General features: G+C 44.1%; 1 protein-coding gene across 10 annotated transcripts in view; it reads right to left on the reverse strand.

Annotated features, from left to right (window-relative positions):
* Positions 1–27998, reverse strand: part of FGGY (FGGY carbohydrate kinase domain containing) — a 411736-nt gene that overhangs the window by 144232 nt on the left and 239506 nt on the right. For 9 of the 10 annotated variants that reach the window (XM_060139919.1, XM_060139918.1, XM_060139916.1 and 6 more), the window contains one exon: positions 26918–27021. In XM_060139919.1, the coding sequence (XP_059995902.1) occupies positions 26918–27021 (104 nt within the window). Of the gene's footprint in view, positions 1–26917; positions 27022–27426; positions 27481–27998 lie in introns of those variants that run through there. The other variant, XM_060139922.1, reaches the window with a different exon arrangement.

A 27998-nucleotide genomic window follows, 5' to 3' on the forward strand; every position in this document is an offset into this window, starting at 1 on the left:
GGCAGCTTTTGTTATGAATAGATCCTCTGCATGTAAGGCAGGCCTGATTTTAACCCCTGGCTAGGCTATAGGCTATTTAGTGTATGAGAACGGACCAGGGCCCATCTGGATTACCTTAGAAAAAAGAATGCGGGTGGAGGTGGGGTTAGAAAAGGGAAAAAAGCAGCTATCTGTAAAATATAAAATATATGACCTGATGTAGGACAGGGTTACGGTTCTGGGAGAGTGGTTTAAATAGAGTTTCTGTGTAATTAATCAGTCATGTATTTGGCTTACAACATAACAAATGACAATTACAATGGTTTTTATTCTTTTTTAAAGGCATTGCAAGTAAACAAGGGGGAAAGAGGGAGGGAAGGCCAGCTAACACTTGCCAAGCTGCCACTACGTGCTGAAGGTTTCATACATATTCTCAGGTATAGTCTCCATGAGAACGCTGCCATTTCCTCTGGTTTACAGATGAAGAAACCATGGCTCACAAAAATTCAAAGCCCTTGTTCATGGTCACACGGGTGCCAAGTGGCAGAATGGAGATTTGATCCAGGTCTGTCTGACTCCAAAAGCTCTTCCTACGATAGCTAGCTGCTTCCTGGATGTTTGGGAACCAGAAAAGTCAGATGAATGTAAGGGGGTCGGTGGAACCAGCCCTTCTCCTTCCCGGTTTTAGTTTGGGCTGTGGGTTGACAGAAAGGGACTCGTGGTGCCTGCAAGGGTAAGGGCACTGCCTAAGGGTACCCTTAATGAGCAAACCAAGCCTGGTTTCTGGAGCTCAGTATGCTTCCCTAGGGTCCTGCCTTTCTCCCTCTCTCCACTCATCATGCAGCAATCAGACACAAGATTAAATGAAACTGGCCACCAGGGCCAGCCTGGCTTCCAGGACGTGTGAATTCTGGCAGAACACTCTGTGTGTTGATACCCTCTGTGTGTGGTGTGCGCTTAGGTGCCATTGGCCTAGCAATCTGAGAATCTGGCTCTCACCTGAGGGACAGATGTCAGGGTTAGGAGTAAGAGCTATTTTTCCACTTCACTGGCCTGCCCTTGGAGGGTGGTGACTGAGCACTCAGCCATGGTAGGGGGAAATACTCCTCCACCCTCTATACCTGCCCCTGGGGGATACACAGAGGGGAGTGCTGGTTAACGAGGCCTGGGGGGCGGTGAGACTGCTTCCTGGAAGCTGAACAGTGCCATGAAGAAGAGGCATTCCGGTTCAGCCAGGCTGGGAATCACAGCCCATGCAGCAAGTTATGAGAGCCTGATGAATCTCGGTTTCTTCCATGTCAGTGACAGACAAGAGTATTCACCTTCCAGAAGGTCTGGGAAGATCAGAGGCAACAGAGAGAAATCCTTGACACACTGCCTGCACACAGTAAATAATCAACAAGTGACAGCTGATTATTTAACTTTCTGAACCAGGAAATGTTAAGCCAGGCAATGTTTAATCTACTTTTTTCTGAGTGAAGAGTGCAGACCAGCCTGGTTAACCCTGCTCATGTGCAAATAACAGAGGTGCCGGCAGAGGGTGCGGATGGCTGGAGATTCAGTAGGTTTTAGGTGGAAGAAATCTGTGTCTCATTTTTATGCCAGACCCAGAGGATGGCTTGGATCTCAAGTTGTGTCCCTAATGGGCTGATGGTAAAAAACACATCTAATGTTTACACTTGAAGCATTTCTGTTAATTGAGGCTCTGCACTCATCTGTGAAGAGTTTCCACAGCTGCCTTCTAGGGCTGTGGGGCTATTAGCTGTGACCATGCATGCAAAGCACTTGGTGTGGTTTCTGACACCAAGCAGGTCCCTAAGACAGGCGAAGAGAGGAGGGCCCAGGAAACATCTGGGGCCTGTGGAGAATCAAGACTCTCTAGAGCAGAGACACTTCACACACTTCTTTAGCAAACATTTAATTGAACACCTACTATGTGTCAAGCCTTGGAGAAACAAAGATGAAAAAGATACTGTCCTTGTCCTAGTTTTCAGTGTCATCATGATGTCTGACTGCTAATCCCAAAATGGCAAGAGACTCTGATAAGCACTTCAATAAAGGTATAAGTTCTTAGCACAACAATGGCTTGAAGAAGGTGTTATGATTTGGCTGGAATGTAGAATGCACAGTAAAATCACACAAATGTTGAATTGGCACATACTGTGAGCAAAAGCCTGGGTTACTGGCTTTATCTGCACTATCTCATGTAATAATTATTACAGGCCTGTAAGATAGGTATCTATATCCCCATTTTACAGATGCGAGAACTGAGGCTCAGAGGGGTTATATAACTTGCCCAAGGTCAGGCAGCCATGGTGCAGGACATGCAAATATTTAATGTCAGGCCTATGAGTGGAGGGCAGGCAGAGGTCAGATGATGAAAATCCTTTCACAATATGCTAAAGAGCAGGGATTTTTTTTTTTCTTGAAGGCAATGGGAGTAATAATCCCAATGTATGTCTTGGTTGCTTTGTAGCTAGAAGTCCACAAACCCACTGATGCCCCTCTCAAGCACACATATTCTGGATTACCAGAGGCTGAAACTGCACAGTGGTTCATTTTGGTTTGTTTTGATTCACAACTGAATGCATAGTGAATGATAATTATCTGTTATGTTGCCCAAAAGTTCCTGCGGTCACAGGCTACGTAAGTGTTCCACACAGAGCTGGGCCTTCCCTGGCCCTCTGGAGCCTCCAAGCTCTGGATCAGCCTCCTGGTGTGTAAGCATGTGTGGTTTCTTGTACTTTGCTAAGTCAACAGTTCTAGGCAGGGGAAAAGAGGCTTTGCCTCTAATATATTTCTCCAGAAAGCCCTTCACTGCCTCACCTCATTTAATCCACCTACGCTTACCCAAATTGTGCTCTCTACCACCTTCTGCCACTCCATGCTTTGAATGTTTCAAACTTGCTCCTTTGACCTTGGACTTTTAAACCACCTGACCAGCAATGGCAGAAAACCCGATACATACATGTGAGCCTTGGACATCTCCAAGGGGCAGGGGAAACTGTCAGCCACTTCAGACCCGCTGCTGCCTTGATTCAGGTAACATCTCACCCAAGACCTTCATCTCCATCTCTCACTCATAACAAGCCTGATCTCAAGGGCCTGGCCTTTGAATTTAGTCTTCTATATCCTGACTCCTCCTGACAACTTTGGCTTAGGTGCCCTCCCCCAGCTCTCCTTGCTCTGAAAGCGCTTTTTCCCTTAGTGGCAGTGAAGAACAGATACTACGAGAGCCTCAAAACTGGGCGAGGAGGCTGCACAGGCCATGCCAGGCCTTTCTACAGAAGTTCTTGGTGCAGTTCAACACCACCACCTGGGCGTTATGGAAGGGTAGGCTTTTTGGATCCTCAAGACTGGGAGAGCCTTCAAGAACACCTTCAAGACACCAAAGAAAGGTGAGCATTCAGCACCACCACATCTTCAACGCTTGTCCCACTTCAGACCTGAATCCTAAGTGAGCGACTGTTTCATTTAAAATTCACTGAAAGCCGACTTTGTGTCAGGGGCTATACCAGCCATTAGTGATACAGAAATGAACAGGCCACAATACCTGCCCTTGAGGAATTCACAGCCACTGAGTAAGGACAACATACACCCAACTAACAACAAACAAACCACACAACAAGCACTGTGATAGAGGTATGTACCATGGGGGCACACAGAAATCCACCTAATGTAGTCTGAAAGCTACGTTAGATGAGATGACGCCTAAACGAAAATTTAAAGGCTAAGTGGGAGTTAGCCAGGAGGAGTGAAATAAAGGGCATTTCAGGGAGAAGGAGAGGAAGCAGAGAGTGTAGTACAGCAGGGCTGGAGGAGAGAGAAGGGGAAGGAGAAGAGTGCAACATGGGGTTAGAGAGGTCAACATGGGGTACGCCATACACAGGGTCATCAAACTCGCTAAGAACTTAAGAGTACTGACTGCAGGGGGGTTGGGAAGGGGAAGAATAATATGATTCAAGCTGGTAGGGGAGATGGCGGCCAAGACCTTTGTCCTCTCTGGGACTCCACTTTGTCACCTATAAATGGGAGAATGCAATTAGGTGATCTTTAAAGTTCCCTCTGGGTCTCTTAACAGTTCTCTGAATGGATGATCACAGTTCTAGAAATATTTTTCATGCTGTAATAGAGTTGGTAGCTAAGCATTATCAACGGGTGCCTGAAAGGTCTTTTAAGCTCTGAGAAGGGAGAAAGAACACAGAATTTGGCTCCCAGTGACTTGAGTTCAGGGCCAGGTGTGCTACTGACTGAATCTGTGGCTGGGTAAATCACTTATACCCTCTTTCATCTGTAACAGGTATAACAAAGCTTTTTAGGATCACTATAAGCAATAAAGAACACCAGTATTTCAGAATACCTGGCACATAGCAGTTACTCAAGAAATGCCCACCGACTATTAATGGGACTGGGCAGACTGTAGCTCAGTATATCCTTTCAGCTTTCACTGTTTCTTACATGCTAGACTTTGAGTATCAGAGATGAATGCATCACTGTCCCAGCCCTTGGGAGCTCAAGGTCTAGTGGCAGAGACACCCATTTGCTACATTTTTATAAAATAAAATGAGTGCAACAACATACATATGAATAAAGTGCTACAGTAACACAAAGGAACTTGTGATGACTTTCTCCTGGAATCATGGGAGGAGGCTCAGTTAATACAGGTGAGGCGCTGTTTAAGCTGGTGACCGATAGTTTATAAACAAGCTGTTTAATCTACTGTTCAATGCATCTCACTCCATAAAAGTTGTGAGAGAATTTATCTCCAGGTCCAATTTTGTCCAGTATAGCGGTTCTCAACTAGGGATTCTGATGAAATTCCTCCTCAAGCAAATGGTCTCAGGGAATAAAAATAGGGAGGAAGTAAAAAAAAAAAGTGAGAAAAAGCATAAGCTCATCTATAAAATTTTAACTTCTCCAAGTTTCATCATGAAATATTACCATCTTCTTGGTCAAAACCTTAATGGGATCTTATGAGGGAGGCACAGAGCTAAAATGACTGACCAGCCTCATCTCCCAAACCATTTCAGGGAAGACAGAAGATGATTTCATGTGCTCAACAGCCCAATATCATTTCCCCCATGTATAAATTAATTTACATTAAAATTACTCAATGAATTAAAATTATTTAAAAAGTTAATAAAAACTAAAGTTTCTAAATTTCCATTTTTGTAGGGTATTGTAAATATAAACAAATTTGTACACTTGAAAAAAAATTAGATGACCAGTTTACCAAAGCCGTTATTGAGAGACACCATTTCGCTTTATAATATTAATGGTTGGGGGCATTTCAACTGTTCCATAGGCCAAGTGAGAGAAGGGTTCCTTACGTAGCATGGTCACAGGGAAGGCCAGTCAATGGAAGAGATGGGCTATCTCCTTGACCAGTAAATGAAAGAAGCTTGAAGAAAATGACCTACATATATGTGCTTGGGACTTTATGATGACGAAGAGAAGAGGAAAAATAAGGAAGAGGAGGAGAAAGGAAAACGCTGAGGGATTAGAAAGTCTAGATTTAGGATTTATCCTGTTGTATGGAGTTTAAAGACAGCTACTCTACAATTCTACAACATGAGAAGGACCTGCGGTTGCCGAGTGAGTCATCTCTGAAACCTAAACATCAAGAAAGAACATGAGCCTGAGGCAGGACGATCTAGTGGTGAAGACTAAAGTGAAACATAACCGAGAGCTTAGGGTTCTGGGGAGAGCGATAACATCTGACTAGGACAGAGGCACAGAGGAGGTGGTACGGAAATGGGGTCTCAGAGGATGCACAGGATTTTCGCAGGCTCATTGGGGCGGAGGTGTAAAAAAGGAAGGGAAAGAGAAGCTTTCTTGCCTGAAGAAATAGCATACGGAAAGGCCAAAGCAAGTCAGGAAGCATTCCTTGATTCAAGAAGTATTTGTAAGTGGCTACCATATTCAAGGCACTGTTCAAGGGTCTAGGGATATAGCTGGGAAGAAACAAAGTCCTGCCTTCATGGAATTTATATGGTGTGGTGGAAAATGGGGTGATAAAAATACAGGAAAATTCAAATATATAATCTGTCAGCTGTGATAAGGCTTTTTAGAAAAGTAAAGCAGGAAAGAGAGGTTAAGTAGTGTCATGAGGGCAAGTGTTGTTATTTTAATACAGGGTGATCTGGGTGGACCTTAACGATGAGGTTACATTAAACTGAGACTGCAAGGGAATGAGGGAGGGAAGCATGGAGTTAGGAGTGATACAGGCAGAGAGGGAAGAGCAAGTGCAAAGGCCCTGTGGCAGCGGTGTGCTTGCTATCTTACATGAACAACAAAGAATCAGTGCAGCTGGAGTGGTGTGAACAAAGAGAAAAGTGATAGATGAGGGCAGAAAAGTAAAGATAGCGGATAAATGGGGATACAGGAGTCTGACATGGGGTTGAGAGAGTTTCTTTTCCTCCCTCTCTTCAGTTCTTTAGAAAGAAGCTATTACAGCATGTTGTCGTCTTATATGAATAAGTAGAAAAAGATTTGTCAACGTAGGAGAGAGAGGGAAGAATGGCCAGAGCCTGGAGTATGTCCTAGTTTATGGAAGGGCCCACACAGTTACGGCGTACGGGAGGAAAACCGCTTTGTTCACTTCTCTACTCCCTGTAAAATCTGTTCTGTGAACTCTTCTTCCCAGTTGTGGAATGAAATTTCAGGCAGAGCAATACTATTCCTACACCCTCAAATAATAAAAAGTCCTCGGTCCACCTTCAACGTTAAATGTGAACACTCCATTTTATCAATAATATTTAAAACTCCCATCTCATCTAATTGAAAATGTCTCTCTCCTTTGGCTACAGCTGACTTGGAAGCATACCTGGGGGCAGGGGGGCGTGGGGTTCAGGGTGCTTCTATCTGTCCTCCTCCACCCTCTCCTCTGCTGGCTAGCTGCCTGCTGCTCAGTCTGCTCCACACGGGGCAGGTGCCTCGGGGAGGTCTTACTTGACTGACAGGATCGTGATCTGGCTCCGACATGTCCCCAGGGTGGGGTGCAGGTCCAATATGAACTCTCATGATGCGGTTCTGGGGACTCCCATAATCCCACAGTAGTATGCCTGGAGTGTGCTTTCTCTCCCTCTCTCCATCCCTCTCCATCTCTCCATTGCTCTGCTCGTGGCTCCCTTTCATTCCTGGACCTCAGGGGTAAACTCAACTGCTCCTCACTCATTCCTTTCGGACGGGGTCCCATTTACGACATACCCAGCTGGATCCCCTGTGCTGGACCCACACACACCTTTGCCTTGTCTTCAGTGGACATACAGCCCGTTCCCAGAGCAGCCCTCACTTTTTGACTTACTACCTCAGATACAACAGTCAACCTTGGCTTCTTTCCTCGGACTTCTACTTCTGTTTTACATCCTCAGGGTGGCTTTTTTTTTTTTTTTTTTATCCTTTTTTGCGGTACGCGGGCCTCTCACTGCAGTGGCCTCTCCCGTTGCGGAGCACAGGCTCCGGACGCGCAGGCCCAGCGGCCATGGCTCACGGGCCCAGCCGCTCCGCGGCATGTGGGATCTTCCCGGACCAGGGCACGAACCCGTGTCCCCTGCATCGGCAGGCGGACTCTCAACCGCTGCGCCACCAGGGAAGCCCTCAGGGTGGCTTTTAACACTAGTTTTATAGCCTTTTAGGAAGCCCTACGTAGGTGGTCTGTCTCTAGGGCCTCTTCCAAAAGCTCGAGGAAAGGAAGACCCCCATTATAAGATCTCGTTACAGGTAGCTGGAGCGGAGAGTGTACGTGGGAGAGGAGGTGGACAGAGCTAGCTAGGACTCCATAAATTAACGGTTACTTTCTGGAGTCATCAAATGCTTTTTTTTTGTGGTGCGCGGGCCTCTCACTGTTGTGGCCTCTCCCGTTGCGGAGCACAGGCTCCGAAAGCGCAGGCTCAGTGGCCATGGCTCACGGGCCCAGCCGTTCCGTGGCATGTGGGATCTTCCCGGACCGGGGCACGAACCTGTGTCCCCTGCATCGGCAGGCGGACTCTCAACCACTGCGCCACCAGGGAAGCCCATCAAAGGCTTTTTGAACAGAGACCCAAGTCAGGAAAAAGTCATCAGTTTCTGGACACTAGACATTCTAACACTGGCTGTTACTTTAACTAACTTATTAAATTAAATCCCCTTTAAAATGAGAAGTACATATACGATTAGAACCACCATAAAGTATTCAAAACTACTAAGATATTCTTACCTAACTGCCTGTTTTATGACAACCAACTTCCCTCAGTTATTCACCAATAAACCTGTATATAACCTTACTTGGGCATTCAAATCTTTTTGGACATAAGCCTGCCACTCTACCAACCACTTTCCAATTTCATACTGGAACTCTGAACCCTCTGCTAACACACTTAGACAATTCTTCGTGAGTACTTTTGACTTAATTCAGAACAATCACTTTCAATACTTCATGGCAACATACATAAATTGAAAGACACTGGCATGAGATGAATGGCCAACTTTAAGGAGAAAATGAAATAAGCAATTATTCCATTAAAGAGAGTATTTTATGTTTGTCCTGATTAAATCATCTTTAACCACCTGGCTCCAGTTCAAATAAAGGTGAATCATTAGAGGCAAAGTCTAATAGCCAGCAACGGAATGTTCTGTGACCGGATCATTCATTTCTTCCTCCCCACGTCAAATGCCCAGCTGACTGTGCCACGTGCTGCGAGAACGTAAGGACGGCAGCACCACTGACTCTGTTCACACTGTGTGTGTGGGGGGAAGCTGTAGAGAGCAGCGAGGTTTTTGGCTCCCCTTAAAAAAATAATTTCTAACTTTAACTCACTCATTCAACAAGTATCTTCCATTCATTCATTCAATAAGTACTGAATGCCTAACTCAGTCCCAGGCACTAGAACAGACACAGAGGATACAATGGAGAGTCGACAGTCCCTGCCTTTGTGAAGTTCACAGTGATGCTCTTCCCTGGCCCTGGAAGGGAACTGTCAAATAAAATCAACTTTAGTGGTCATCTGTCCTGACTGCTATGGAAGATCATTTTCTCAATTTCACAAAATGAATATCTATATCTATAATTATTGATATATCTATAGATCTAAAAAATCTCCAGCAAATATCATATTCACTAGAGAAATTTCAGACACAGCCCCTCTAATATCAGGAACAAGATGAGATGGCTTTTTAATCATTATAACTGTTCAATATAATACTGGAGGTCCTGACAAACACAATTATACAAAAATTGACCAGAACAAAAGGTATAAAGAAGGGAAGAGAGAGAAGAAATTTTGCAGGTGATAATGATCTCACAGATGAAGCTCATACTGTCCCTTCTGCTTGGACCTCTTTCTTCTCTAACCAAAATATGACACTTCTAACATCACTGCTTTACAGAAGCCTTCCTTGACTATCCAAACCACAAAGATCACCTGGCTCTATAGTTTAAAATTTACTGTGAAAGCTATCATGCCTGCAGAGAGTGTATAATACATGCATATTTTATAATTTAATAAAGTGCAAATTTACAATAGTCAAGACATGGAAGCAACCTAAATGTTCATTGACAGATGAATGGATAAAGAAACTGTGATACACACACACACACACACACACACACACACACACACACACACAATGGAATACTACTCAGCCATAAAAAAGCATTAAATAATGCCATTTGCAGCAACATGGATGGACCTAGAGATTATCATGCTAAGTGAAATAAGTCAGACAGAGGAAGACAAATATCATATGGTATCATATGTGGAATCTACAATATGACACAAATGAACTTACTTACAAAAGAGAAACAGACCCACAGACATAGAAAACAAATTTATGGTTACCAAAGGGGCAGGGGGGTAATAAGGAGTTGGGGATTAGCAGATACAAACTACTATATATAAAATAAACAACAAGGTCCTACTGTATAGCACAGGGAACTATATTACTTATCTTGTAATAACCTGTAATGGAAAAGAATATGAAAAAGAATATCTATCTATCTATCTATCTACCTATCTGTCTGATCTATCTATCCATCCATGCATCCACACACATAAACACACACACACACACATTGTGCGTATGTAAAAAAATTTTTTTCTGAACCATTTGAGAGTAAGTTGTAGATATAATGCCCATTTACTCTTAAATACTTAAGTATGCATTTTATAAAAGGAAGGATATTCTTTTATGTGACCCTAGTACAACGATCATACCAGGAAATAAACATGGATACAATTCTATTATTTAATCTGTAGATCTGATTCAAATTTCATCAGTTGTCCACAAAACGTCTTTTACAGGAAAAGGAAAAACAGTTTCTCCAGTCTAGGACCCAATTTAGGATCATACACTGCCTTTATATGTCATGTTTCTTTTGTCTCCTTAACATCCATGTTAACCAGAAAGGTTTCTCCTGGGAAGCCCCAATTGCATCCACCCTGCAAGCTCGGCATTTTTACTGCCAAAAGTACCATAAATTTCACCTTCTAAACCATCCTTCAAATATATCCACTTCTCTCCATCTCCCCCGCCATAATCTGAGACAAGGTACTGCGATATCATCTCTCACCCGATCTCCAATCTCCTTCTATCTGGTTTCCTAGCATCCACTCTGGTCTCTCTCCAATCTGTTCTCCAAACTGTAGTTATTTTGATCCTTTGTAAATCTACTTATGTTACCCACTGTGATTAAAACCTTTCAGTTTCTCTTAAGATAAACATCTTTCATAAGGCTCATAACCCAGCACGTCCTGACCCTTTTTGCTTCTCCAGCCTTAACTTGTGTCACGCCTCTCTCCTGTCCCACACACAATCTGACAATTTCCCTCCCATTATCCTGCTGTACTCTTCCTGGACCACTTTCCTCTTATCCACCGCCACATATAACCCTCCTTGCTCCCTACTAGACTCTGCTTAGTTACCTAATCAAAGTATCTCAGCTCAAACATCCCTGCCTTACAGAAGTCGACCACCCAAACTTTATCAGTCACTTGGCTTTACGTTCCCACGGTTGTTCCTCTGCTTCACAGCACTTACATATCATACATACAGAAGAGTGTATAAAACAGATGTGCACAATTCAAAGACTGATAATAAAGACTCATCCATCCTTCACCAGTAAATGCCACTTCTCCAAAGCCCCTCTGGGAAGGCACCTTTTTTTTTTTTAACCTCAACAACCAGCACCCCACCCACCGCCATGTAAGTAACCAGTGTCCTGATATTCATGGCAAAAAAATTATTTCCTTGTTTGTCTTTCTAGGTTCAGCACCTATACATACATTCCTAAAATGTATTGACTCTCTTGTCTCTTTGAATTTTATATGAATAAAATAATTCTGTATTTTCTTTCATGTCCTGTTTCTTTCACTTAAAATTGTTTGACTCATCTACATTGTTTTATGTAGCTGTAGTTCCTTCAGTTTAAGTATGTGTACCACTGTAAGAATAGAAGACAATTGAGTATATTCATTCTATTATTGGTAGAAATTTGGGTTGATTCAAATTTGGAGTTATTATGAAAAATAATGCTATGAATACTCTTGTACTTGTCTCTGGGTACACACTGGTACAAGGGTACAATAGTTTCTCCAGGTTTTTACTTAGGAATGGAATTGGTAGAGTGCAGGGTATGTGCATGTTCAAACAACGCTTCACTGTTTTCCAAAGTGAGTACACCAATTTGTACTCCCAGCAGCAGGGTATGAATGTAAAGCACCTATCAAGGTCTGTAATTACCTACTTTTGTGATTGTTTGCTTAGAACCCTTCTTCCCCACTAGACTGTAAAGTCTGTGTCTACTTTTGCTCACCATTTTCACTGCAGGGCCTGGCACACAGTGGAAGCTCAAGAACAACTGGCTGAATAAAAGAAGGCACCCTGGGTAAGAAAGTTTAAGTATGTTGGATGTGAATATACTTAAATGAATAACTATTCATTTAAGTATATTCATGACTGACTTCAAAACCCATGTCTTTTCTATCACTCTCACATTTTCCTTATCTCAAAACGGTGATGATCATTTGTATCCTACTTATCGGTTTCCAATGCAATGGTAGCAATCAAATGCGATTACAGATATCAACCCGATTGGCACGGAGTACCTATTAAGTGTCCACCAACGTTCCACTACTATGCACCTGGACACAAAGGTCCGCAGATGGGGTATATGAAAGGCAACTGTCAATGGCAAATGCTTTATGAACGTATGTGAACTAAGATGACTTTGTAGAGGAAGACGGGAGTTTCAGATATCACTACAGGGAAAACCAGGGAGAGCAATTCATGCTTTCAAGTCCAGACTGCACCTGTGTCCCAAATTATTCACCAGCACAAACAAAAGAAGCTTGCTCCAAGCCCTGATCAGAACAAACATTTGAAAATGCTTTTACCCAGATGGAATCATTTTTCATCTGTGCCCGGGCTCAAGGAAGGGCTGGGCAGAGAGGTGGATTACACACTGCACTTCAACTTGGCACTTGCGTGTTCAAAAGTAAACTCTGACTTCCTATTTACACTGAAAGATCTTAGACCCCTGTGGTTTCCTGTTGCATCCTGGTGTGTCTATGCTTTGGTTTCTGAGTCTGTCTGCACAGAGCTGCAAATGGGGTCCCCCATGGTTTCACTTCATCCTGCTTTTCATAAGAAAATAAGAATTCTACAATCTCTAATTTTTGGCAGATTCTACGAGGTACTCTCTCCAAGTCCTGACTTCTAAATCTGTCTAGACCTAAGCCTACCAAGAGAGACTTTCTTTGAAAGGATGGAGACTCAAGGAACCTCCAAGAGTGACCCAAACCAGCAGGGACTGATGACCATCCAACTTAATTTACTACATTTTATACTACTTTTACATTCATTTACTTCATAATTCACTGAAGTGAATTTAGAGTACCTTCTATGTACAAGGCGCTCTGTTAGGCACTGAGGAAACAGTGACGGAAAGATATCACTGGTACTCGGAAGGAACTTAAAGCCATTTTTCTGAAAGTTCCTGATTAGAATCACCGGGGCACTTGTTAAAATGACAGATTCATAAATACTCCTTCCCAGCAAGACTCAATAAATCACCCCCTGTGGGAGTGGCACCTGAAGAATTGCATTTGTAAGGAGTTTCCAGGGACATTTTATGTGTAGTAATCGAGAACCACTGGCTGGCAGGTCAATGGAGAATTTACAGTCACAAATGGGGACTAGCGGTGCAGAATCGAGAGCCCTTCCTGTGAGGAACCAGGCTTTCCCCAACTGCAGGATCCTTCAGTTTGAGTAAACAAAGATGAAACAACTAAGCACGTGGCAGAAAAGGCTTGGGGTTTGCTCACATATGCGTCTGAGTCTTGGCCCTAACCCTCGCTAGCTGTGGGACTCTGGACAAATCACTTAGTTTCTTGGAGCCTCACTTAAAAAAAGCAAACACCTGCTCTGTCTGCCTCACTTAGTAATTCCGAGCATTACATTCCAAAAGGCATTTTACAAACTCTAAAGCACCAAGAAAGAGTTAGTCATTTTATGATCACAAAAACTTTAATAAACAAGAAAATTAAGCCAACCCATAAGGTTTCTCTTAAGCAGTCAGAACTAGCCCATATCTTAACCATCCCAAACTTTGCTTGTGGGGCTCACTTTCCCTTACACATTGTAGCTGTGTATTATGTGCTTCCTTCCAAGTTCCAGCAGCTTTTTCCAGAAGCAGAACTTGAAACCGGACCCAATTTTGGGTAGGATAGTGGGATATACTTCGGTACCGTGTTAACGTTTTCGAGGAGTGAATATAAAAGACAGGAGACCAGCCAGACCTGGCTTCCCCTGCCGTGTCCTAGCTCTGTAATCTTTCTGACCTCAATTCTATCATCTCTTAGATGGAGAAATATACCCTATTGGGTCATTTTAGGCTACCGCCCTCTAATGACATTTGACTTTTGTTATATCTGAATATATTTGTATTACTCTTTATTCTGACCCAAAACATGGCTACTACATCTTTCTCTTTCATAAATTAATCTCACATATTTATTGTGAGGATTAGATATTCTATATACGGACTGCCTAGCAGAGAAACCAGCACATGGTAATTATTTAATAAATCCTAGCTATTGTTTCCTAAGTATAAACATGTTCCTTGTTCATCCCTAAAATACTGTCCCCAGCAAATTCCTCTTCTTTACATATACCACACATAAACTTGAGTAGCCTTTTTGTTGGTGAATATTTCTTTTCCTTTTTTAGATCCAAATTTTTTATCCTTGAAATTGTGATGGTGTTTACCATCTAAGCTCACAGGGGATACAAATTATTTGCTATCTGTTAGCACACCTCTTTGGGTGAACTTGAGAACATACGATGTGTTGAGTGCCTACTATGTGCCACGGTCAAAGAGCATGAAGCAGGCTTTTCCCTGACTGCTCACTAAGCTCAGCCTTGTGGGGAAGACAGGGAGTGGTAAGTGCTGCCCAGGAGCTGGGCTTAAAGAACTCTGAGGGCCTCTGAGGAGGTACAACTCACCAGACAAGCTGGAGAAAGGAACAAGGGTTGCATGGAAGTACCACCTGACCTTTGGGGAAGACACATACTGAGTACTGTAGTGACTAAGAACACAGATTCTAGGGTCCCTGGGCTTTGGTTCAACCTCAGTTCTACCTCCTCCTTGCCTTGTGACCTCCCCAAGCCTCAGTTTCCTCATCTGAACATTTGGGATCATAATACAATGAGGGCCATCCCAGAGTTTACTGGGAGTATCAAATAACATAGTAAGTGCTCAATAAATGTGAATTATAATAATGATGATGATTCTGGTGGTAATGATACTCACCAGGTAGAAGGGAGATGTGGCCACTCCAGGCAGAGAGAAAAATATGCCTTAAGGCCAAGTGAGAAAGCACAGGCTCTTTTCAAGAAGTGTATACTTCAATTCAAAGCATTCCAAATACCCAAGTTTTTTCATGTTTCATTGGATGGCAAAATGAATAAATATCTTGCTCTTTAGAACCTATTTAACCTACTTGGTCTGAATATTTGCAAGTTTTACTACAGAAGTACAAATGTGATTGATTATGGGTGCTACCCCAGATCTCACTGGCGTAGTTATGTAATATACTGTAGACGTACAGTATTAACTTTCTAAAATCTGGATAGTCTCTATTCTCAAACTTTGGCCCCATGGAATTCATATAAGGATATGAGATGTACCTGCTAGAATACAGGATGAAAAGTGAGGGATAGCAGGGGATGAGGCCAGGGGTGGGCAGGGCTCAGATCACGCGAGATCTCCTACGTGGAGCTACAATTCAGGAGAATTACTGGGAGATTTTAATCGGGAGAGTGAAGCCATCAGACTTAGTTTTCAGGACCATCTTCACTATGAGTCTGTCAAAGTAGGTCCATGCAAATTAGGGTCCTGCATATCACAGAAGAATGAGTACCTATATTAATATAACTGGCCATCTTCTCTGTGGGCTCCCTCTTTTTTTTTCGTGGGCCATCTCCCTAATTCCAGAGAACCCTAGCCCTGCCTTTGAAGATCATAGCTAATCTCTCAGCTGAGAGTTACACAGAAACCTGAGGAACTTGCAGTGGAGTTTAACATGAAGGTGGATGGCAGGTACATAAGTCAGGGTGGCCTCTGACTTGTCTATGTCAAGCAGCTCCTGGGCGGCTGACCGATCATTCGAAAGCACTCTCCAGTTAAGCATCCCCCCCAACCAATAGAATCAAGGCTCAGTCTCTGCCTGGCTCCACACAAGGCTAAAACCAATGGCTGGAGGCCCAAACACAAATCTGGCAATTGGATGATACAAATACTTTTCAATCAGTCTTATGATTTTGCTTATGGCCTGCTTCAAGGTATAATTCAGTGAAAAAAATCAATTCTCAGGTGGATGGAATTTTGTGACTGAATAGACCAACGCTGCTGTGTCAAGTGGGAAGGGTCAGTTCATCAAGAAGGAACCTGAAGCCTTCCTGAAGACCAGAGAGCTGACATGCTGGATGTCCCTTCATTCACCACACAGCCTGTCAACCCATCAAAAAAAAGAAAAAAGAAAAAAATTAAAAAAAAGGACACCAAACTGTTATGGCACGATTTATTCTTCAACAAATCTTGATGGTTGCCCAGTATATTTCTGTCTGTCTTTCTGCCCATCTATCAATCCAATATTTACTAGACCCATACCATGTGTCAGGTGCTACCCTAAGTGCAAGCAAGTGGAAATTTACTGCTTTGTGGTATCTTTCTGTTACCTCTGTGAATAATAAGGATCCCGTGCTGGTATCATTCCACAGTATAACCTAAAATCTGGGCACTGAGAATTTCTCTTTCTCAAACATCACTATACTCAGTTCTCTAGAGGTTTGAAAAATACATGGCAGGGGTGAATTTTATGGTATGTGAATTATCTTTCAGTAAAAAAAGTTAAAAAAAATGCATCACAGCACTGCAGTAACTTTCACCTCCATGGGATTTAAGACTTCCATTCTTTTTCAACTGAATATATCTCAAATCTATAACATGGCCAAAATGTCTCCTCAGTTTTCACACTGAACCTTTTTATTTCTATCAGCAATAGGGAGCCACTGACTGTTCATTAGAAGGAGACTTTCAACCTCAATCCTTCAGCATTGATTGCTCAAAAAATTTCTCATGGGTTCTTCTGGGATCTTTGGTCTCTTAGATGTTATTTCTCCTGGTGTTCTAACACTGGTTAAGTAGAAGAACAGAATATTACACCAAACTTCTGATAGCTCTGGGGGACAAAAAAATATGAAAATTTAATTAAGGTGAAAAAAGAGGCCCTTGGTGGAGTGCACAAGGAGAGTGGGAGATGGGGATGAAAAAATAAGGGGGAAGCAACAAGGCGAAAATCCTGAAATCCCTGAACTAAACGTATGCATTGGGTTGGCCAAAAAGTTCGTTCGGTTCGTGACTACGTAGTTTAATAAACTAGATGAGCTGATGTGTGTTGAGACCCGTGGCATAGTAGCTGACACTTAGCGAGGGCTCTGCCCTGGCTGTCTCAGCCTCCTTTTCATCCTCACTCATTCGCTGGAAGAGCACAAACACTTCCATCACTGCTAGGTCGTCCTCAGCAGCCACAGTATCACAGTCACCCATACAGCAGATGAGTGGTAAATAGAAAAAGGGGAAAAAAAAAATCAATGTGGTTTTCATTTCATGCTCTTCCAAACGAATACAAAACATCTCTGTGATTTGGGAAGTTAGCCACATGTCTTCAAATTGCCTAATTCAGTACTTGACCACAAAGCAGCACAGAAACAGGGAAGATGACAAATAAAAAGTCTCATAAATACTCTCCGCCCAGGGGATGATGGTGACAAGTGATGCTCTTTATTTTTATTGTTATCGGTAGACTGGGGGCCCCTTGAAAGGCAGAGATTTGAAAGACTGGGAAGGAGGGAAAATGAGAACACTGTGGTCAAGCTGCATCCAGCCCTCACTTTGCAGTTCTCACCAGCCTTTGGAAAAGATCTGCCTTGTAATCACTTCACCCCATTTCTGCAAAACACCCGTGTGCATGACTAACCCATGCTATGGCCCCAGTCTCATCGTTCTGCAAAGAATTGAGAATGTGAGCTCTGGAATCAAACAGCCTGAGTTAGAAACTATCTCTAGGACGTACGAGCTATATGACTTGGGTAAGTACTTTGCCTCTCTGAGACCCAGTTTCAGTCCCTGTAAAATGGGAGGATAATGCTGATAACTGCATAAGGTTATTATGAGGGTTAGATGCAATAATAGATGCAGATTTCTTAGCCCATGATAATCATGAAGTAAATATTAGCTGCTATTGTTACTGCTGCTAATCTTGTTTTTTTCCTCTGCTTCTACCATTCTTCCAGGCAAGCTGCCGTCTTTTGTGGAAAGCTGAGCTCAGGCCAGTTGACAGACTCTCATCAGAGGCTTTTGTTTCTGACCTTATGAAAGGCCTTGTGTTACACCTGGCTTTGCTGCGTTCCTGGTGGGCTTCCAGAAACATGGGACCAGACAGCCCTGCCCAGCTTTTATGGGAGTGGAACGGCTGGATCACACAGTAGGTATGAGAGTTTCTTTGTAAGAAACTGCTCAACTATTTTCCAAAGGGGCTGTGCCATTTCACGTTCCCAGCAGGAGCGTGTGAAAGTTCCAGTTCCCCGTCCTTGCCGGACTTCAGCCACTCTGACAAGCGTGTAGTGGGTCTCACTGGGGTTTGCATTTGCCTTTGCATTTCCCTTGTGAGGAACGATGCACAGCATCCTTTGTTGCTCTAGCTCGGGTCTGGGTGAAACACAGAGCTGCTACAGTCATCACCCAAAGAATGCAGCTCCAACGACATGGCATGGTCTGAGGGTGGCTTTTCTCTGGTTAGAGCCCAAGACGCTAGGGCGCCTGAACCCTCTTTTCCCAACAGAACAGAGATCAGGCTGCAGATCCACTCGGAGCCAAAGTGCATCCTGAAGAGCTGCTGGGAATGGATCCTGTTCTCCCCCCAAGGGCACAGGGGTGATGGATGGGAACGGAGAGTTCCGGAGGACTGCGTGGTGGAGGAAAGAAGAGAGGGCAGGTGTGGCTGGTTTGTATCTCCCAGGCCCCACTGAGGTAAAGCTGTTCAGTGAAACTCTCACTTCCCAGAGAGGCCGAGTGAACTCGCAGGTGTCCCCGGTAAGGTGGGGTGGGAAACAAGACTGATAGCACCTCAGACACGGGGGGCTTCTCCCAGTTAGTTGGTCCCCACTCAGCAGAGACAGATGCTGAAAGACAGCCCCAGTGGACTGGGAAGGAGTGAAAGGAGACTTAGGAAAATCCAAGCGCTTGCACACTTGTCAGCAAGGGGCGTGGGTGGGAAGCAATCCAGACATACGGTTGCTAAGCATCTATTATGCCCCAGCTCTCAACTGGACAGCATGGGTCAAGGGGGGAAATGGAGACATGGACCCACTAATGTGGACCCACTAGGCAAGTCAGCTTCATCTGAGGTACAAACTGCTACCATTAAAACACAAATAACCATACCTATTGGTCCGTGCTAGGGGTCAAAAGAGCAGAACAGTAAAATATGTCAGAGGGGCTTCCCTGGTGGCGCAGTGGTTGAGAGTCTGCCTGCCGAGGCAGGGGACACGGGTTCGTGCCCCAGTCCAGGAAGATCCCACATGCTGCGGCGCGGCTGGGCCTGTGAGCCATGGCTGCTGAGCCTGCGCGTCTGTAGCCTGTGCTCCGCAATGGGAGAGGCCACAACAGTGAGAGGCCCACATACCGCAAAAAAAAAAAAAAAAGTCAGAGTAGCTAGAGAATTAACTTGGGTTAGAAGGAAAGAAGTGACAACCAGTATTTTTATTGAGCACCTACTATGTACTATTTTTTAAATGAGGACCAAACAATTTTTAGAGATAGATTTAAATCAGTGCCTGGAATACAGTAAGCACTATATAAGTGATTGCAGACACTATTATTATTGTTATTTTTTCTGGTATTCTTTTTTTCTTTTTAAAGCTTTATTAGGACTTCCCTGGTGGCGCAGTGGTTAAGACTCAGTGCTCCCAATGCAGAGGGCCTGGGTTTGACCCCTGGTCAGGGAACTAGATCCCATAGGCGTGTCGCAACTCAGAGTTCGCATGCGAGCCCCAGCTAAGGAGCCCATGTGCTGCAACTAAGACCTGGTGCGACCAAATAAATAAATTGATTAATTAATAGTAAAAAAGCTTTACTGAGCTATAATTAGCATTCAATAAGCTGCGCATTTTTAAAACATTTGCTTTGATAAGTTTTGACACAGCAGACACCCACCAGTGAAGACATCACTACAATCAAGGTAAGTATATCCACTACCCCCAAAAGTTTCCTTGTGCCCATTTGTAATCCTACCCTGCCCACTGCATTCTGCTTTCTGTCACTATATATTAGTTTGCATTTCCTAGAATTTTTAATAAATGGAATTACATAGTTTGTACTCTGTTTGGCTTCTCCCACTCAGCATAATTATTCTGAGGTTAATCCATGTTGCACCTTATATTAATAGCTCATTCCCTTTTACTGCTTAGTAGTATTCCATTCTAACGATGGACCAACACTTTACTATTCACTGTTGATAGACATTTGGGCTGTTTCCAGTTTGGGGCTCTGACAAATAAAACTGCTATGAGTTTCTGTACAGACATATGCTTTTACGAGTGGAACAGCTGGATCACACGGTGGGTGTACATTGAGTTTGTAAGAAACTGATCAACTATTTTCCACAGTGGTTGTACCATTTCACATTCCCACCAGCAGCACATAAGTTCCACTTTCCCACATCTTCACCAGTGTCAGCCATTCTAACAAGCATGTAGTGGATCTCACTGTGGTTTGAATTGGCATTTCTCTAGTGACTAATGATGTTGAGTATCTTCTCAGGTGTTTGTCATTCAAACCTTTTCTTTGGTGAGATGTATGCACCAACATCTGCCCATATTCCAGTCGAGTCCGCTGTCCCTCTCCTCTAGGCATTTGGGAGAAGCTGTGTACCTGAAAGGGAAGAGCAAGGACTCTAGGGTCAGTCCCCTAGAGGGCTCAGATGAGCGTCCCCGCTTCTTGTGTGTCACACTGTGTGACCCACTTAACTGCTCTTTGCCTCCGTTTCCTCACTTGTGAAATGGGGAGAGTAATGGTGCCCAGTTCACAGGATTGTTGAACTGATGACATGACATAAAGGATTTAGCACAGTGCCTGGTGCACTGTAGGTGCTCAATAGATGGTAGCAGCTAACGTCTCCTTATAATGACTGAGGCTGGACCAGGGATGCTGAACATCCTCTGTCCAGCGCAGTGGAGAACTGTCCTGCCTCAAATGCCAGGAGAAGCGCTATGCTGAGCTTCCTGAATGCACAAGCTGTCTTACTGCTCATGGAACCACATCAAACCTCTCCTTGCCAATCGATGCCTAGCATACAGTCTGTTTTCCATCCATGTAGCTGCAGGGCCCAGGGCGAGCCTCAGTATGGAGAGACTGACTCCTGAGACACGGATCCCAGAGGCTGACAACAGCGAGTCCTGGCGAATCATGCACAGTAGCTCAGCTCTTTCACTGGGAGGTGTAACAGTGGTCCTATCTGTGCCTTATGGACTCCCTTCCCTCTCCACCTCTCTCAGTGACCTCTGCCAATGCCACTTGCTAAAGAGTCCAAGACAGAGAAACCTGCCCACACTCTTCTTAGCTGTGACAGTCTCCCTTCCTGTGGTGCTCTCCCAATGGGCCTGCAATACCCACATCCCACCCAGCAGCAAACTGGTATTGCTGTGGGTGATGTGGACACAGAAGAGAAAGAAGAGAAGGGTGAGGCCAGGGTCTAGTGCCTGAAACTGGGCAGGAATAGCATCCCAGTGTGGGGGGGTGGGAACAACAGTCCTACAAATAGCACATCCTACAGGAAAGCTTCCCTGTCTACTGGAAGCTTGAGTCGTCCCCTTCTCCATATTCAGCCCTAAACTTACCATCGGAATTACCACTCTGAACTGTAGTCATCTCCTTCTTGTCTGTCTTTCTCAATGAAGGCAGGCATGACACGCTATCTTATTTATCTTAATACCCTTAGTATTTGGCCATGCAAATACAAGAAAATGTTTTGGTAATGAGTGAATGCTTTAATGAATAATTTTTTTAAACGAACTTTTAATTTTACAACCGTTTTAGATTACAGAAGACTTGGGAAGGTAGTACTGAGTTCCATAGACCCTACACCTAGTTTTGTCTATCGTTAATATCTTACATTAAGTTCATATGTCACAACTAAAGAAAGATATTGATATCATTAACTAAAGACCTTACTTGATTCAGATTTCCTTAGTTTTCACCTAACAGCTTTCTTCTGTTCCAGGATCCCATCCAGGATGCTACATTACATCTCTCTTTAGGCGCCTCTTGGCTGTAATAATTTCTCAGGCTTTCCTTGTTTTTTGATGACCTTGACAGTTTCAAAGAGTGCCAGTTAGGTATTTCGTAGAATGTCTCTCAAATGGAATTTGTGTGATGCTTTTCTTATGATTAATTAGACTGTGGTTATGGGTTTTCGGGAGGAAGATAACAGAGATAAAGCGCCATTCTCTTCACACCACGTCAGCAGTACATACTATCAACATGACTTACCACTGTTGGTGTTGACCTTGATAACCTGGCTGAAGTTAGTGTGTCAGATTTCCCCACTATACAGTTATGCTTTTTCTCCCTTTTGGTACTCTCCTGTTTGAAAGGAAGTCACCATGTGCAGCTCATGCTTAAGGAAGAGGAAGTTATTGTTTGTGGATTTCTTTGATGATGGCCATTTTCACTGGTGTGAGGTGATACCTCATTGTAATTTTGATTTGCATTTCTCTAATAATCAGCGATGTTGAGCATCTTTTCATGTGCCTCTTGGCCATCTGTATGTCTTCTTTGGAGAAATGTCTACTTAGGTCTTCTGCCCATTTTTTGATTGGTCTGTTTTGATGATATTAAGCTGCAGGAGCTGTTTGTAAGTTTTGGAGACTAATCCCTTGTCGATCACGTCATTTGCAAATATTTTCTCCCATTCTGTGGGTTGTCTTTCCATTTTGTTTATGGTTTCCTTTGCTGTGCAGGAATAGGAAGGTATGCTCCACTTCCTTAAGGGGGGAATATCTATATCAATTCTCCTGCATGATAGATTTGTCTCTTCTGTTCATTTATTGGTATCAGCATGGACTCATAATAGTTATGTTATACTTTGGGTTATACTCCAATACACTTTATTATTCTGCTCAAATTGTTACAGTTTTGGCCACTGGAAGCCCCCTTGGTTGGCTCCTGATAATTCCTTCAGTTTGTACGGTTGGGGGGAGGCGGGGTTTGTTTTTACTTTGTTTTGTTTTGAGCGCTATCTTACTTTCTGGTGCTACAACAAGATACCCTAGGCTCATCTTGTCTATTTCCAGCCCTGGTCCTAGGATCAACCATTTCTCCAAGAAGCCCTGACCCTTTTATTGGAGAATGGTATTAGAAACCAAGATCTGGGCACCAGGAGTGCTTGTAGCAACTATTTGCTAGGGTGTCTTTGTTTCTAGGCCCCCTCCACTGTCACAGCTAGGAAATACATGTATGTTTACTAACCTGTACACCTGCACGTCTGTAAATATTTCTGTATGTATCCATCTGTAATCTACATTAAGCTCAACCTGAGTTCATCCTGATGTCTTTAATTCAAATCCATTGTCACATGGATCATTCTAGCTTTAATGAATCCTTTCTAACAATAATACCATGTCTGGTATATGGTGCTAGGTACAGTGCCAAGCTGCTTACAAAGATTACCTCATTTGATCCTCAAAACAACATTCTGGGTAAACACTACTGCCCACATATAATAGATGAAGACACTGAGGTACTGAAAGACAAAGTATCTTACCTAAACTCACACAGTAAGTGGTGAAGCCAGCTTTTCTGTAAAAGCCTATTTTAGAAATTCCACACCTACTGCGTGATAGAGAACCACCATGCCTACATTCATCTAAAACTTTGAGAAAACTTCAGTTCTGAGTGATTTAAGATGCAGATGTAATTCCCAGCTCTTACCAACTATTGTGCTGCTCAAACCTTACCTCTTCAGTCTTCCCCACCCCCACCCCATGGTCCCCTCTCCATCTGTCATGCTGACTAAAGACAAGTTGCCAAGTTACAACCTGACTTGACAGCTTGAGGAAAGGGGTGCTGGAGCGATGGCAGGGATCAGCTCCATCTGACCCTGTGACTTTTCAACCTCTGGCTCACCCCTGCTGTGTATGATCTTGGGTTTTGGTGAGTTGGTAGTAATTAACTCTGAACAAGCAGCTCTGCTTTCATGCAGTTAAAAAAAAAAAAGAACAGTATTTTTTTTTCCTTGTTAATTAAATCATCTACGAGGAAGATAAATGTGCAGCCCACACTTGTATCTTGTAAAATATCAAAGGCCTGATTAGTAAAGCTTATGTTCAACCTCAGGCTTTTTCTCCAGATTCCTGGAAGTAACAGGGATGTGAAGGAAGGCAACTCCTAAGTACCGATACTTGTTACATTCCTTCATTCGTTCATTCTGGGTGAGCTAGAAAGAAGCAACCAGGATCAAACACAAAATATTCCTGGGAATTTTGACCCAATCAACCTACAGAATTAGGAACATCAGCAGTGAGCAGACAGGAAGAAAGAGAATCCTTCAGACCAAGTTGGAAGTCACTTTTTTGAAAAGCCCACAGACCCCTCTGGTCCCGCCCTGTGTTCTGTTCGGTGAATTTTTCCTAACAGTTGGTGGTTTTACTTGCCAGAACCACAACAAAGAGGGTCCTTAAGTTTCCCTGGGAGCGTTTCCTCAGACCTGCACCTCTCCTAGATCTCACAGAGGTGTTCCTGTTGTTGGCTTGCTGGGTGTCCAGCACCTGAGCCAGATCAAAGGCATTTTCCGACGCCAGCGTGACCACAGTCTCGCCCTCACCACATAACGTTAAAGCTGATGATTAATCCCCTCGGCCCAGAAGGTCCCTTCCCACTCCCAAGTACAAAGCGGGGTGGGAGTGGGGACTTTATTTCCAGCACAACACAACCATAATAAACTGGCATTTTATGGCCTTCATTCATTGCAACCAACTGCAGCTGCCCATCAAACTCATTAAAGCCCAACAGTTGCTTCATGTGAGCCTTTTATATCACTAGGAAAGTGTAATAAGAATCCCCACAATTTCTGAGTGTCTACTATGTACTGCGGATGTATGTACATAACTTATGTGACCCAGAAACCCTGTGAGACTGGCATCCTCACCCTCAGTGTGACGGATGAAGAATCTGAGGCTCAGAGAACTTAAGTAGCTCACCTTAGGTCACAGGCCCAAAGAGTACATAAGTAGATGTCCAAACCTACACCGTCGGACTCTGAAGCCCACGCTCTCTCCATTCCTGTACGGACACATCATAATCATGCGCAACACAGTAAGGCACTGAGGGGATGCACTTGGGATGCAGACAGAGCTGGACCTGAGTCTTCAGCTCCAGCTGAATAGCCTGGTGACCTTGGGAAAATTATTGGCCTTTTCTAGGCCTTAGTTGCTTAATTTCTAAAATGGATGCTGTACAACAAGCCAGCATCATTTTCATTAAGAGACCAGGAAACTGAGACATGGGGATGTCACAGACTCACATTCATATGGATTTGCTTTTGCTCATAAATCCGAACTGAGTGGGATAAAAATGCCTGAAATGTAGGCTTTACAGGAGAAACCAGATCAGAGGTGTCCCTGTGAAAATGGGAGGTGATTTAAAAAGGTTGAAAACAGTGTTCAGTGACGACAAGCTAGCAAGTGTAGACTCATGTCGGGGGAGATAAGGGCTGACTGCCCTGGTGGGCACCTCCGGCTCAAGGCGGCCTTAGGCCTCCATTGATCTCTCCCTTCAGTGACAGCCCAGCCTTACAATAGGGCTGCTGAGGGGAAGAAAGAGGCCAGGGCTTTTAAACTTTAAGAAGTTCCATCTAAGAGTTCGTCCACGGAAACAAACAGAAGGAAATTTTTTTTGGAGGGGGTGCAAGAAGTCCAGCACTACTGTCCCTTTAGGACGTTGTCCCTAATCTTGGACCCTCCCCAGGCAGCCACTGTGTCCTTTCTGCCCAGCAACACCAGTGCAAGTGATGGAGAGCTAACCCTGGCAGTGTCACCTCGATCCATCCTCACAGTACTATGAGACATGTACTACAACTCTCCACATCTCACAGATGAGGAATCTGGGGCCCAGAGGGGTTAAGTGCCTTGCCTGAGGGCCCATCCTTAGGAAGTGGAGGAACTGGGACTGGAAACCAGTCGGGCGGTCCCATCATCTTTATGAAACGTGTGAGAACCCCTGCCACCATGCCTAGCACATACTAGATGCTCAGTATCTCAAGTTCAGTCTGAATCTATACTGTGAGGCCTTGTACCGTAATACCTGTCGTCATCCATCTCACCAATGGGAGGCCCTATGTCATCCCTACATCCCCAGGATTTAGCACAGCCCTGGACACAAGAGCAGAGGATCACTGGATAAGTAAAGGTATCAATATTTACTCAACCAAAATATTTCATGGTACAAAAGGCTCACTGGTCCCCACGGTAACTAAACACAGTTTCTCATGGCACATAAGTCCCTCCATCGTCGTAGAGATTCTGCCCTGGACTGTATCCCAGATCCCACTCTAATCCTTACGCATGTCCCCGCTACTCTCCCATTTGCCTTCCTCCTCCTCCCCCACCCTCCCCTCTATTTTACTCATCTGGGAAAAATCCAAGGAGTCGTCCATCGTCCATCTTAGTTTAACAGAGTAACAACTCTTAAAATAAAAATATGGTAGAAATGGGTACTTATCGAAATGGAATGCTTTCAGACTCATGCATTTAAAGAAGATATAAATTTTAGGGCAGGCACTAAATTTTAACTGCAATCTTGGAGAAAGCCTTTCCACTAATTCATGAAGAAAAATTAACAAAGTGAAAACTGCTTATCAGTGTTCTTTTGAAGTCATGATATGCAGCCTAATTCTATACATCATCAGACTGCTCCCAGGGAGATGGATTTATATTGATTGAGAGAGAGCTCGGCGGCCAAGGAAAATAGACACCCCTGTGCAGAGAAGACTCAGCTACCCATTAGGGACAGATCGTCTGGGAGCAAGGCTTGGCCATCTCTGGATCCGATTTCACCCCTTCCACCTCGGCTCTCTGGCCAGGGTGATGTCAAAGGCAGACTCAACCCTTTTCACACTTTTTAAGAATTTGGCCCCTGGAAAAAGATCTGGCAAATCTAAGCAAGGCTGTTGGAAGGAGGGCTGAGCTTTCAGCTAGACACAGCACAGGGGTGCGGGGTGGGGGCGGGCAGGAAGGGAAGGAACTGAGGTGGGGAGGGGCCAACAGCTCAGATCTCCTCCCTGGCCAGGCCGTCCTCCCTGGAGTGTGGCAGCCCCGCCCTCGCTCGCTTGCTGGGCAGACTCACCCCCATGTGACAAGAAGATGTTCCACAGATGATAGCCAGCCGCGACGTCACCGGCTGTCCCTCACAGGCGAGGCCGTGCCCCCTCACATCTGCTCCAATCACTCCTGTGAGAAACCAAAACAAAACAAAATCCTCTTAAAAAAAAAAAAAGAAGGAAAGAAAACTAAAACAAACATAAAATACTCTTTTTTTAATACCAAACAACATTGAGAAAGCATTCCACGTGCAGGCCAGTCTCAAACAGAAACCAAAAGAGCGTAACGGGCCTCTGCCAGGGGAGCAGGGAAATACGTTCTGCTTTTGCTTTCCCCTCCTCAGCGTACAGCCCCGAACACCGGAAGAATAATAGTAACTGCAATTCGAATAATAAAAGCAACAGCCATCAGTGGTTTTTGCTCTCGAACTACCAGGCACCGTGCTGAATATTTATATATATAGTCTCATTTTATATTGAGCCTGTCAAGTTGATATTCTTAGCCCCACGCATCAGTGGAGGAAGGAAGGCCCACCTATGGATGGAGTGACCCGTGCAAGGTCACACTGCTAGTAAGCAGCAGGGCTGAAGGGAATCTGGTTTAACACATCACATTTCAGTCTCAACGAAGGCAAAAGAATCGTTTGATGACTGGATCTTCTCGGCATCTCTGGCTCACCATCCTTAGTACTACTCATCCCAGAACTCTCGGCATAAAGGATAGAGTGACTGACAGTGAGTTTCTGTTGAAAGAATGCCAGGTGGCAGAGAGTTTCCCATAAATGGTAGAAGCTCAGGCTGCTTCTCCACACAGATTGTGTTCCTTGATATTTGCTGGGCGAGTGAAGTTATAAATGCGAGGGGAGAGTTAGACCATTTAGAGCCTTGAGTCGTCTGTCACTTATTCAAATATCCAACGAGCACTTTGTACACATAAAACGATATACTGGGTGTGATGCAGGAGCCGAAAACACGCAAACATTCCCAGCTAGGACACAGGTAGGAGGTGGGAAGCATCAGGGCAGAGCACAGAGGCTGGACGCGGGAGAGAACAGCTCCCTCCGGCTCCATGGGCTTCGGGCTGTGCCTCCGCGCTCTCCATCTCCA

Source organism: Lagenorhynchus albirostris, chromosome 2, assembly GCF_949774975.1.
Source record: "Lagenorhynchus albirostris chromosome 2, mLagAlb1.1, whole genome shotgun sequence".
NCBI classification, from domain to species: domain Eukaryota; kingdom Metazoa; phylum Chordata; class Mammalia; order Artiodactyla; family Delphinidae; genus Lagenorhynchus; species Lagenorhynchus albirostris.